This window comes from Callorhinus ursinus, unplaced genomic scaffold (assembly GCF_003265705.2).
Source record: "Callorhinus ursinus isolate GAN/ISIS: 27379988/994484 unplaced genomic scaffold, GSC_fseal_2.0 scaffold27, whole genome shotgun sequence".
NCBI classification, from domain to species: Eukaryota; Metazoa; Chordata; class Mammalia; order Carnivora; family Otariidae; genus Callorhinus; species Callorhinus ursinus.
The window spans coordinates 6,925,826-6,938,103 of record NW_027397089.1 but is presented as its reverse complement, the minus strand read 5'-3'; the positions used below and the strand labels follow the sequence as shown (position 1 = coordinate 6,938,103).

Sequence of the window (12,278 nt, the reverse complement as noted above, 5' to 3'; positions counted from 1 at the left end):
GATTTCGACTTGGTTAGATTTTAGTTCTTTTATTTCTCCACAGAAAGAGTTTCTCTAATACCTTCCACGCTTTTTTCAAGCCCAGCTAGTATCTTTAAAGTCATGATTCTGAACTCTAGGTCCGACATCGTACTAATGTCTGTATTGAGTAGGTCCCTGGCTGACGGTACTACCTCTTGTTCTTTTTGCTGAGGTGATTTTTTTCGTCTTGTCATTTTGTCCAGAGGAGAATAGATGAATGAGAGAACAGAATGCTAACAGGTTAACAATGTCCCCAGCAAATATACTCTATACAAATCAGAAAGGACCTGAAACCAGGGGGAAAGAAAGGGAAAGAAAGAAAAAAGAAAAAAAAAGATAAAAACATGGGGCGCCTGGGTGGCTCAGTTGGTTAAGCGACTGCCTTCGGCTCATGTCATGATCCTGGAGTCCCAGGATCGAGTCCCGCATCGGACTCCCTGCTCGGCGGGGAGTCTGCTTCTCCCTCTGACCCTCCCCCCCTCTCATGCTCTCTTTCTCTCTCTCATTCTCTCTCTCAAATAAATAAATAAAATCTTTAAAAAAAAAAAGAAAAAAGATAAAAACAAAAACAGAACAATACAAAAAAAGCAGAATATGATCAAATATGATCAGGGTAGTGTATAGATCAGTGCCACACACTAGATTTTGGGCGTATTTTGGTCTGTTAGAAAAAAGTGCCTTCTAAAATTTTAAAGGAAGAAAGACATATATGTACAGAATAAGGGTTGATACAATGAAGGGATGGAAGATGACTTCCAGTAAGTGGTCGCTTCTCTGTTCAGAGAGTTGTTGCTACTCTCCTCTTCGATCTCCTGTTGAGTTCATAGGTGTTCAATTGGTTTGATCCCTATTCAGCTGAATTCCTGAGACCAGATGAAATCCAGGTCTCCTACTCCTCCGCCATCTTGCTCCACCCCCTACCTATTGTATATATATTTTTTCATATACATGTGTAAGATGGAAGTAATCACCAGACCACGATTATATCTCCAGGTCTAAATTTATTGAGTTTGAACCATATTTATTGATTCCTAGATATAAACAGATTTCACTCACTTATTCCCTTCTTTTTAGATTGATTTATTTGAGAGAAAGAGAGATCAGAGGGGAGGGAGAGAGGGAGAGGTCAAGAGAAACTCACGCTGACTGCGCTGAGTGCAAAGCCTCACAGGGGGCTCAGATCTCATGACTGTGAGATCATGACCTGAGCCAAAAACCCAAGAGTTGGATGCTTAACTGACTGCCACCCAGACACCCCTCACTCACTTATTCTTTCTCCTTCCCACATGCACAGAGGTAAAGGCAAAGAACTTTTTTTTTCATGGTTTTATGAGTGTTTTCATATGTATACATATTCTGGCTCAATTTCTGATCTAATTTGCATTGGACTACATGCAGAAGAAGGACATTGGAATTGTTTTAGGTTCACAGCTGTTAGTGATTGGTTGTGTAGTTTAATTCAAGAGTTAGTACCTTTGGATGAATTCTTAAATTCATGCTAATTAAGAAGGAGATGTATAAATGCTCAGTACACTTGTTAGGGCTTTTCAGGAAAGAAAATGAAATCTAAAAACTCTTGACAGGCAGCCTGATAATGCTAGAAGGAGAAATAGTATAGTGATCATGATTATGATGAAATTGGAGCTTTTGGAAGGGACTTTTATTGAAAAACATAAGGAAGAGATAAAAAAATCCTAAAATGTAGGAAGAATGACCTTACTCTTCAAATGGGGAAGAACAATCTCTCCTATCTCCTTTCATGTATGTGGTCTTCTTTTTGGATAGAAGGGTGCATTTCTGTCCTTTTAGATTGTATGTTTCTATTTTCACTGGTGCCTGGTGATAGACTGACGCTGATCATTATTCCAAATTTGTACCCTGTTTGGCACAAACCATGTGTCACTTTTTGATCCTTTTTGAAGCCAGTTAAGGAATGTTTTACACTGTGATAAATCTCATTTTTCTCCTTTTTAAACATTATTTTTAAATGTGCATTTATAATCTAGAAACTGGGTTTTTTAATGAGGTATTTCTAAAATACTTCATAATTCTTAAAGGCTTTCATATAGCACATTCAGAAGAGTAGCATTATAATTTAAGTAAGTGCTTTAATCTTTCTTTTAATTTTGTCTTTACACTTTTGCCAGCCTCTAGATTTAGATTGTATCTTCCAAATAACTCAAAGGCTTTTAAACTATTTCTTCTCAATTTTCTTTCAAAGTAGGTCAGTTCAGATTTTATATCTAACTTGCAAGTGGAAAATCTGAAGCACAGGAAAGTTAGGTAATTTACCCAAACTTTAATAATCAGTGGTAGAAGTTAAGTAAAAACCAAGGTCTTCCGAAGTCTAGTCTATTGCTCTACCTATCGGATGAATAGGGGTCTATTATGTACTTTCCAGTTGGCTGTATTTTTTAGACATATAATCCGGTAATTTAAAAGTTGTAATTATCATCTGGTTATTGAAATGACTTATTCAAAGTTATAAAAAATAAAAGACCCAGTACAAACCCAAGAACTCATAAAATTCTCCAAACTAGTCTCTCTTATAAAGTGCTTGGCAGTGTTGCATCTTAGAGTGCAGGATATTAGAATTATTCCATGATGGGAATAAAATTTAACTTCAGTAATCATGCCCTTTTCATTTTATTTAAATGTCAGAATGTTCTTAATTGCAGAGATACTTCTTTCCCCTCAAAGTGAGTATTGCTCTCTTAAGCAAGGTGTTTAGGGAATGGTGTGAGCTATACTTAATTTGCTAACATATATTTAGTTGTAGATCTTGGAGAGTCTCTGTAACCCAGAATGACATTTTGCTGACTGATATTAAAGCCTAAAAGAGAGCTAAATATAGTACCTGCTTAAGAAAATTGTTATCTCTAGGAAGTGTTATTGACAAAGTACCTTTCACTCCCCTTACATCATCACGTGGAAGAGTTCCTGCATGTGCCTGTGCCTGTGACCAGCCTCTCCTGCAGTCGTGCTTTTTGGAGAAAGCACAGACCCCATGAGGTTTAATGTGTTTGACCTAAGAAACCAATTCCTTTTAGGTATTCTTAGAATGAGGTTTTTTTTTTTTTTAAAGATTTTATTTATTTGAGAGAGAGAATGGTAGAGAGCATGAGAGGGAAGAGGGTCAGAGGGAGAAGCAGACTCCCTGCTGAGCAGGGAGCCCGATGCGGGACTCGATCCCAGGACTCCAGGATCATGACCTGAGCCGAAGGCAGTCACTTAACCAACTGAGCCACCCAGGTGCCCCTTAGAATGAGGTTTTTAACGAGTGAAATTTCCATGGTGGGGACCCGATAGTGCCAGAAATTTTCATCTCAAACTGAGAGCCCTCTACCACACTAACGTTATAGGAATAGGGCAGAATGAAATCAGCTACCTTATGCAGTCCCTCAATACAGATAGCTGTAGGACATGCTAGGAGCTCTTTTCCTTTTAAGTCCCATCTTCCCTACTCCCCACCACTTGAGGCCTGAGTTTATATCTCTGTGCTGTGGAGGTAGATAATGCACCACTTTCTTGTTCACAGTGCTTGGAACTTCCTGTTGTGGCCCAGTTCTCAGAGCCAGTCCAGCCTCCCCTCTAGGCTAGTCATGTTGCCTGAATATGAGGACAAGTCTGTTCCTCTTTACATTGAGCCCCGTTGGCACAGAAGTCACATAGAGGAAACGTGAATTACTGAAAGGATCTATTTAATAATGCCCTAGACATTTGTACCTGTTCAGTTTGAGGCCCTATTCAACTCAATTTCTGAGAGAATGTAGACCATATGTCACTTTGTTCTGAGAGCTTTTTCAGAGCTTCTTTCAGTTCCCCTCAGTAGACCTTTGGTAACTTTCATTTGGGAATTAATTACTATTAACTGTTGCTTTTTTCAAAAACAGTAATGCTCTGAGCACTATGAACTGCTTGCTTTCAGTTAGTGAGGAGGACTTAAACTGTCCCATAATAGGGTATGTGCAAAGCTATAATAAGCTTCCATTAAGTCATAGTTCCTCTTTAACCTAACTTACTGCTCCCCACCAAACTCAAGCTATCTAAATCATTCATTTAATTACATTCCCTAATTAGGATTCGTCTAAGAAGAAAAGGGATAAAGGATGATGATGTGTTTGTGAAGTGCAGAAGGGAGTTTGTTCTTTCATTTCATGTAACTCTAGAGTCATCTCCCTCAATAATTTGGTTTTGTCTGGTAGCACACATTGCAATGAGAATTTACTGGGCAAAACTATACTTGAGATAATTTTTCTTAATTCTCAGATTTCTGCACTGAGTGGCCAGCTGCACTGGACAGTGATGAGAAATGCGAGAGGCATTTTCCCATTGAAATTGACACAACCGATTATGTTTCAGCTGGACCGTCTATTCGAAACCCCAAAGCACGAGTAGTAACCTTAAGGGTAAGAAATATTTTTTAAAAAGTAAGAATTACTATAATACATTATTTCAAAATAGCATTTTGTATGTATGATTATAAAACTGATATTATCATAGAAAATTTGTGAAATATGAAAGTTTTAAAATATTAAATAAAATTGCCTATAATTCTACCACTTATAAATAACTTTGATGACTGGAGTTCATTTTAGTATATATAGTCTACCTTTGTGTATTATTATCATCCTATTAATATAGGATGATAACTATATTTGATTAGTTATCTGCTCTTTTTTATTTAACAATATGAATTAAAAATTTTCCAAGGTTATTAAACATTCTTTAATTTTTTTATTGAAGTTTAGTTGACATACATTATTAATTCCTGGTGTACAACCTAGTGACAATTACGTTACAAAATACTATGATAAGTTTAGTTACCATCTATCATCATACAAAGTTATCACTCTTTAATATTCTTTTAATTTTTTAAAATTATTTTTAAGTAATCTCCATACCCAGTGTGGGGCTTGAACTCAAAACCCCGAGATCAAGAGTCACATGCTCTCCTGACTGAGCCAGCCAGGTGTCCCTCTTTAGTATTATTTTTAATGGCTACATAGAATAACATGTAAATCAGGATCTCTTCTGTGCTAAGAGAGTGTTTGAGGTTGGGGGTGAACATTGATATATAGTAAGACTGAAATCTGAAAGTTCGGACTTTTTGTTCACTCTTTTCAGAGATTTCTTAGGAAATAAATGATAAATAATAGTGGTTTTAATTCCCCTTTCTAAATATCTCTAGTTTGTTTTTTCTTTTCTTTTTGTCTTTTTCATTAGATGAGATTTCTAAAATAATGTTTATGTAGTCCCTTATGCTGTTCTATACTTCAATGGGTGTGCCTCTGGTTTTTAGCCTCTTAAGTATAAATTGGTATTCAGCTTGAGATAATAGCCTCTATTATGTTAATGATGTGTCCTGTCTCTATAGCATTTTTGAAATGATCTCCTTTGAATTATTTTAGTAATGAATTATATTGTTAGGTTTTCAATTACTGAAGCGTTCTGAACCCTGATTATTTCATAGTATATCATTCTTTTACTTTACTGTGGATTTGCTTTGTTAGCATTTTATTTAGGATTGTTTGTCCTCATCTCATGTTGCTTTGGAGAAACATTAAATCTCCGCTCTTTCTCATCAAGAGCATGCCACATACCATTGCACTTCCAGGTGTCTTGCTGTAGTAACTTCCAAGTTAGTATTTGAAACCACTGTTGGTTTTCTCCGGTAAGAGTCTTGAGCCACATGGCATAGCTTTCTCACAGAGCAGTCATAGAGCATTTTACCTGATGGGTTTTTTTTTTTTTTAAACAGGTTTTAGATTTATAAAAAAGTTTCAAGGATAGTTCACACCAAATTTCTCGTGTTAACATCTTTATTTTTTTTTTAAAGATTTTATTTATTTATTTGAGAAAGAGAATGAGAGACAGCACGAGAGGGAAGAGGGTCAGAGGGAGAAGCAGACTCCCTGCCGAGCAGGGAGCCCGATGTGGGACTTGATCCTGGGACTCCAGGATCATGACCTGAGCCGAAGGCAGTCACTTAACCAACTGAGCCACCCAGGCGCCCTTGTGTTAACATCTTTATTATTGTGGTAACATTTATTACAACTGAGCCAATATTGATATATTAATAAAGTTCATACTTCATTCAGATATTCTTCTTAAAGATTTTATTTATTTATTTGAGAGAGCATGCACTAGAGAGAACATGAGTTGCAGGGGCACGGGAGAGGGAGAGGCAGGCTCCCCACTGAACAGGGAGCCCTGTTGACACCAGGTTCTATCCCAGGACCCTAGGATCCTGATCTGAGTCAAAGGCAGATGCTTAACGGACTGAGCCACCCAGGAGCCCCTATTCAGATTTCTTTAGGCACCTCTTGGCTGTGGTGGTTTCTCAGAATTTCCTTGTTTTTGGTGACCTTGACAGTTTTGAGAAGTACTGGTTATGTATTCTATGGAATGTACTTCACTTTAGATTTGTTTGATGTTCTTCTCATGCTTAGACTGGTATGTATTTTGGGGAGGAAAACCACCAGTAAAGTACCATTTTCATCACATCATAGCAAGGGTAGAGGCTCCTAACATGCCATTACTAATGATGAAGCCTTGATCACCTGGCTGAGGTACTGTTTGCAAGTTTTCTTCACTATAAAAGTACTCTTTTTTTTCTTTCTTTCTGAACTGTACCCTTTAGAAGGAAGTCACTACGCATAGCCCATAGTTACAGAGGAATTAGCAGTTATGCTACACCTCCTGCAGGGACAAATACCACATAAATTGTTTGTAATTCTTCCATATGGGAGATTCGTCTGTTTTTTTCCATTTATCCGTTTATTCAACCATTTATATCAGTATGGACTCATAGATTATTTTAGCATTTGGATTATAATCCAATAATACATTATTTTGTTGTTCAAATTGTTCCAGTTTTGGCCATTGATAACACTTTTAGTTGGCTACTCTGTTACTTTGCAGTGCTCCATCATTTGTTTTTTAAATACTTTTTATTTTTTGGTACCACAAAATGCTCCAGGCTTAAAATACACATTCCCTATCCCAGTCCTAGAATCAGCCATTTCTCTGGGGAGCCTTGACTAACGTACTTTTGATTCATCTATTCTGGAGGATGACTGCCCCCTTTTTGAGATGCCTCCAGGACCCTCAAAAAATTAGTTTTTGTACTCCATGTAGTCTGTATTTCAAATCAGAACAGTCCATGTGTGGGTGCTTGAGTGGCTCAGTTGGTTAAGCGACTGCCTTCGGCTAGGGTCATGATCCCAAAGTCCTGGGATCGAGTTCTGCATCGGGCTCCTTGCTCAGTGGGGAGCCTGCTTTTCCCTCTGCTCATGCGTGCTCTCTCTATCCATCCCTCCCCCTCTCTCTTTCTCAAATAAGTAAAATCTTAAAAAAAAAAAAAAAAAAGGACCATTCCGTGTGGACTGTAAAAATATGTTGACAATCTCTGCAACCATTTTTACACTATAAGGTAACAAATAGACAAACTTTAATTTCTAGGAATTTTTCAGGGATACATCAGTGTTTGATTTGTAATTTTCTTTCTTTGCTAGGTTTTGGTATCAGGATTGTGCCTTCTTTATGAAATAAATTTACGAAGCTTGTCAGCCTTTTTTTATTCCCTAGAATAGTTTAAATAGTGATATATGTGTTTAGAGAAATTTAAAATACTTAAAATCACAAAAGACAATACATGTTTACTGTATAAATTTTAGAAAATCTAGATAAAAGTAAAAAAAAAAAAAACCTTAATATTCTGCTTGGCCGACACCCCACAGGTTAATATAAAGTATCTGGGGAGTGAGGTGCCAGGCTCATTCAGTCAAAGGAGCGTGTGACTCTTGATCTCAGGGATGTGAGTTTGAGCCCCTTGGGTGTAGAGATTACCTAAAAATTAAAAAAAAAATTTTTTTTAAGTACTTTGGGATAATTAATACCTGATATATTTTTAATAACTTAGTAAATGTTCCCTCTTTTTAATAATAGTGATAATAATAACAACTGTTGTTGAGCTCTCTGTTAGGTGATAAAAAGATCTCTGAACTCAGAATCAGGAAATCTAGATTTTTGCCTTACTTTTTGTGGGCCTTAGTCTTCAGTACCAGAATAGACATCTGGTTCCCTACTTGTTCTGTTTGCTTATTTTATTTTACATAAAAATAATCCAATTGCATTATTTGAAGTATATATACCACAAGATACCATTTACCATATCAGGCCACCATCCTCTCTTGTCTCCTTTTTGTCTTATGCTACCATGTGATACCTTCATCACTTCTTGGCGTTCTTTTCCCCTGACTCATGTCTGCCCTTCTTGGACTCCTTTCACTCTCCCCACTGGTGGTTAAAGCTCAGTGGTGGTGTCCTGAATGGTGTCATGTAGTTCAAGGGTAAAAGTAGGTAAAACACTGGGACTAAAGCATGTGCATTCCGGCATGACTTTTTTTAATTTTTATTTATTTGGGGGTGGGGGTGGGGGTAGGGAGGGAGAGAGAGAGAATCCCAAGCAGTCTCCATGCCCAGTGCAGAGCCCAATGTGAGGCTTGATCTCATGACCCCAAGATCATGACCAAAATCAAGAGTCAGACGCTTAACCAGGCGCCCCCTGACATGATTTAAAGTAATATTGTGAAGCCAGTCAAATATTATAAAGTATTATATAAAGAGATACTCAAATTTTTAAATTCAGAGAAAGAAAGATGGTATCATATTTTTCTTGATACTCATAAAGGTAGTTCAGAATTAAAAACAACTTAATATTTGTGTAGGAGTTTTCTTTAAAAATACTTTCTTCTGTTTATTCTCATTTATTCCTGACAAAAGTCCTGTGAGTCCCTTCTGTTTTGTAAATGAGGAAACAGACAATAAGATCAAATGATTTGTTTAAGGTCACTTAGCAAATAAAGTAGCAAATCTAGAAATCAAACACAGGTCTTGTCTTTTGTGTAGAACTATAGTTCTTTAACTAACTGTACTGTGCTTCTAAATAGAGAGATAGTTAACACAATTAGACATTTCTCAGTGTATGTAGATTTTAAATATGGGCATTTGAAAATACACATAACCATGACCTCCTATGATTTGAAATGTCAGTGTTGTTTTGGGGATAATGTTAATAGTACATTATTGATTCTTTAAAATGTAGCAACTTGAAAAAAGAAAAGTCCAAGGATTCTTTTGAATTCTGGGAAAAGAATGGTAGTGAATGCTGCTCAACTTCAGAGTCAGACTATTAGTTTAGGTTAAAGACTACAATTTTGCAGTGCCTTTCAGTGCTAGCAGGTGGCGTGAGTGTACCACATAGCTCTTTCTAAAATATTTGAGTTTCTGGCATAAACTCTATATAATTTTTGAACATTAAAATGTTAATGTGAATGTAAGTTTTAAAGCAGTTACACTAATTAGCATTGCTGCCATTTTTTGGACTACTTACATAAAAAACTAGAACACTTAAATTTTTTAAATGGTAAATTTTTAAATTTATTGTTGAACACGATTACCTTGAAGGGAGTTTTAAAAGGAAAAAATCATTCCATTCTCTTACTCTAATGGAAGAACTATTCTTTCTGTACTGTATCTGTATGCATGCATATGTACAAATATTTTTATAATTATAATGTAGATTCATTTTACTTTTTTCTTATAAGTAATTCTTATTGTTAATAATCAGAATTATAGAAATTCTTATTTTATCCCTCAAGCTGATAACCTGGTTGTTGATACATGTTCTTTCCAGGGGACTGTGGTAATTTGCACTGCGTGGATGTAGGACCATTCTGTTGCGTTGATACTTAAGAGTCAATGTTTTTCCAGCATATGTTCTTTAAAAGTGTATTTATATTTATTTATTTATTTCCTATATTTTCTGTAGTTCAAATAATTCATGGTGCTTAAAAAAATATCCTTTCTTTTTTCTATTTATTTGTTCATTCAACAAATACATGTTGTATGTTCTTTAAGTGCTAGGCCATTGCCAAAAATAGGACAGATATCATTCTTATCCTCAAGGGCTTGCAGTCTAGTGGGAAAAATGGAAAAATAAGCTCTTACGCTATAAAATCTTGAGGGAAGTGCAGGGTTATTGAAGCTAGAGAGAAGTGGATGTGATTTTAAAATCTTAGTAACCTTTTTTTTTCTTCATATACTTGTGGATCTTTCTTATTCTTTAATGCCGTCCATGGAAAAACAGTCTGTGGTTTACCTTATCTAACTGTATTCTAGTACCTAACTTAAGTCCTCTTTTAGATACCTTCAGCCCATGCCATAATTCTCTGCAAATTAAAAAGTGTGTTCATATAGTCCAGCATTTTCCAAAATATATTTTAGGGAAGACTGATTCCATGAACTGTCCCTAGAAAAATAGAATATGGGGTCAGATAAATTTGGGAATTGTTACATGAGAACCCTGCATCTTGAAATTTCAGAATGCTCATTAGCATATTACCTCTTCTAAGAAATCCTTCTATAAAGAACCCAATTTAACTCCATATTTTCTGAATGTATTCAACAAAAATAGCCTTTTTAGAGAAATAATTCTTCTTGGCAGTCTCTGGGACTAGTATTAACATTTTGAGAAATGTTGAACTGAATTATTTCAAATGTTTTGATCCTTCATGAATGCTGTTTTCCAGCTTCCATGAGATATCTCTACCTTTTAAAATAAATACCCCTAAACTAGTTGCAGTGAGAAAGGTCTCATAACTGCATGGTGGAAATATCTTAAAGCCTTTTTGTTTTATCCATTTATTCTTATATTCCAGCTTTACTAGTACTAATTGAGTTTAATTCTTAGTGCTACTTATAAGCTGTAATTTCATTTATTTAAGAGACTTGTTATTGGTTCTTTCAGGAAAGGTGCTAATGCTCAAAACTTACGAAGAACTTGAAACAGTTTACTCCGCCTCTCTTTTTTTCCCATAAGTAAGATAAGGCTTCATAATGCATGCCAGTTGCTAACTCTATATAGACAAAAGTGCAGCTGCAGCATTGCAAAAGTTTCTTTTTGGTTGGTTTCACGCTAATATAAATAATATTGCTACTGGTTTTTTTTTTTTTTCACTAAACAAAGTATCTGAAATAATTCTTTTCAAATAACTTTTTCTTGTATTTTTAAGGTTAAACTTTCCAGTTTGAATTTAGATGATCATGCAAAGAAGAAACTTATTAAACTTGTGGGAGAGCGATACTGCAAGACTACAGATGTACTTACTATCAGAACAGACAGGTAAAGAAAAGTTCAGCAGAGGGGTGCCTAGGTGGCTCAGTCGGTTAAGCAGCTGCCTTTGGCTCAGGTCATGATCCTGGTGTCCTGGGATCGAGCCCCACGTCCGGCTCCCTACTCAGCAGAGAGCCTGCTTCTCCCTCTCCTTCTGCCTGCCACTCTGCCTACTTGTGCTCTCTATCTGTCTGTCAAATAAATAAATAAAATCTTAAAAAAAAAAAAAAAGTTCAGATTGGTCATTGTGTTGTTTTATTGTCTTCTGGCAGTCCTTTTCTTAAGAAATGACATTGAAAATCGGGGTAGCCTTTTATATCAACTTTCATTAACGTATTAGGTCAGTGAAGTTGTCCAATTTATGTGTTTAATATCTTCACACTAGTCTACTGTTGATATCCTCTTTATGGACATGGAGAGACTTGCCTAACTGCCTTGTTAAATTATTGTTATTTTTCAGTATTGATTCTAATATATCCATGCATATAAGACCCAGGGAAGATGTTAGAAGAGAACAAAAGTATGATTTCCTAGTGATTAAGGTTTAAACAGGTTTTTACAAAGTCAAAGATCTTACAGTTCAAAATTTAAATGATTGAATACGAAATTTAATTTACCTAGGCAATTTTGTAAATAAGAATTTTAGTGAATTTACTTCATAAAGACAGTATTAAATTTATAAATTAGGTCATTTGAGGTGAAGATGGGTTATTGGTATGTTTTTACAAAAGGGTTATTTTATTTCTTTTTGTAGAAGGCGGGAAGGGCAGAGGGGAAAGGGAGAGAGAGAATCTTAAGCAGGCTCCATGCCTAGCACGGAGCCTGACACGGGGCTTGATCTCATTACCCCAAGATCATGACCTGAGCAAAATCAAGAGTCAGACACTTAACTGACTGAGCCACCCAAGTGCCCCAGGGTTATTTTATTTCTATCTTATATTTGGCTGTTTCTAAATTATGTCAAAATATAAAGACCTGCCTTTAGAGAAAAGCAAGTGGGAGATCAATCTTCTCTCCCTTCCTATTCCAATTTCAAAGCATTTGGAGGTGTCAATATCAATTAGGTTTTATATCCTCC

The 12,278-nt window shown here is 36.0% G+C and overlaps 1 protein-coding gene across 1 annotated transcript in view; it reads left to right on the top strand.

The window, feature by feature from the left end:
* Positions 1-12,278, top strand: part of MRPS35 (mitochondrial ribosomal protein S35) — a 46,530-nt gene that overhangs the window by 8,567 nt on the left and 25,685 nt on the right. The window contains 4 exon segments of the mRNA XM_025879950.2: positions 262-270; positions 2,959-2,986; positions 4,270-4,430; positions 11,100-11,209. Coding sequence (XP_025735735.1) covers positions 262-270; positions 2,959-2,986; positions 4,270-4,430; positions 11,100-11,209 — 308 coding nt within the window.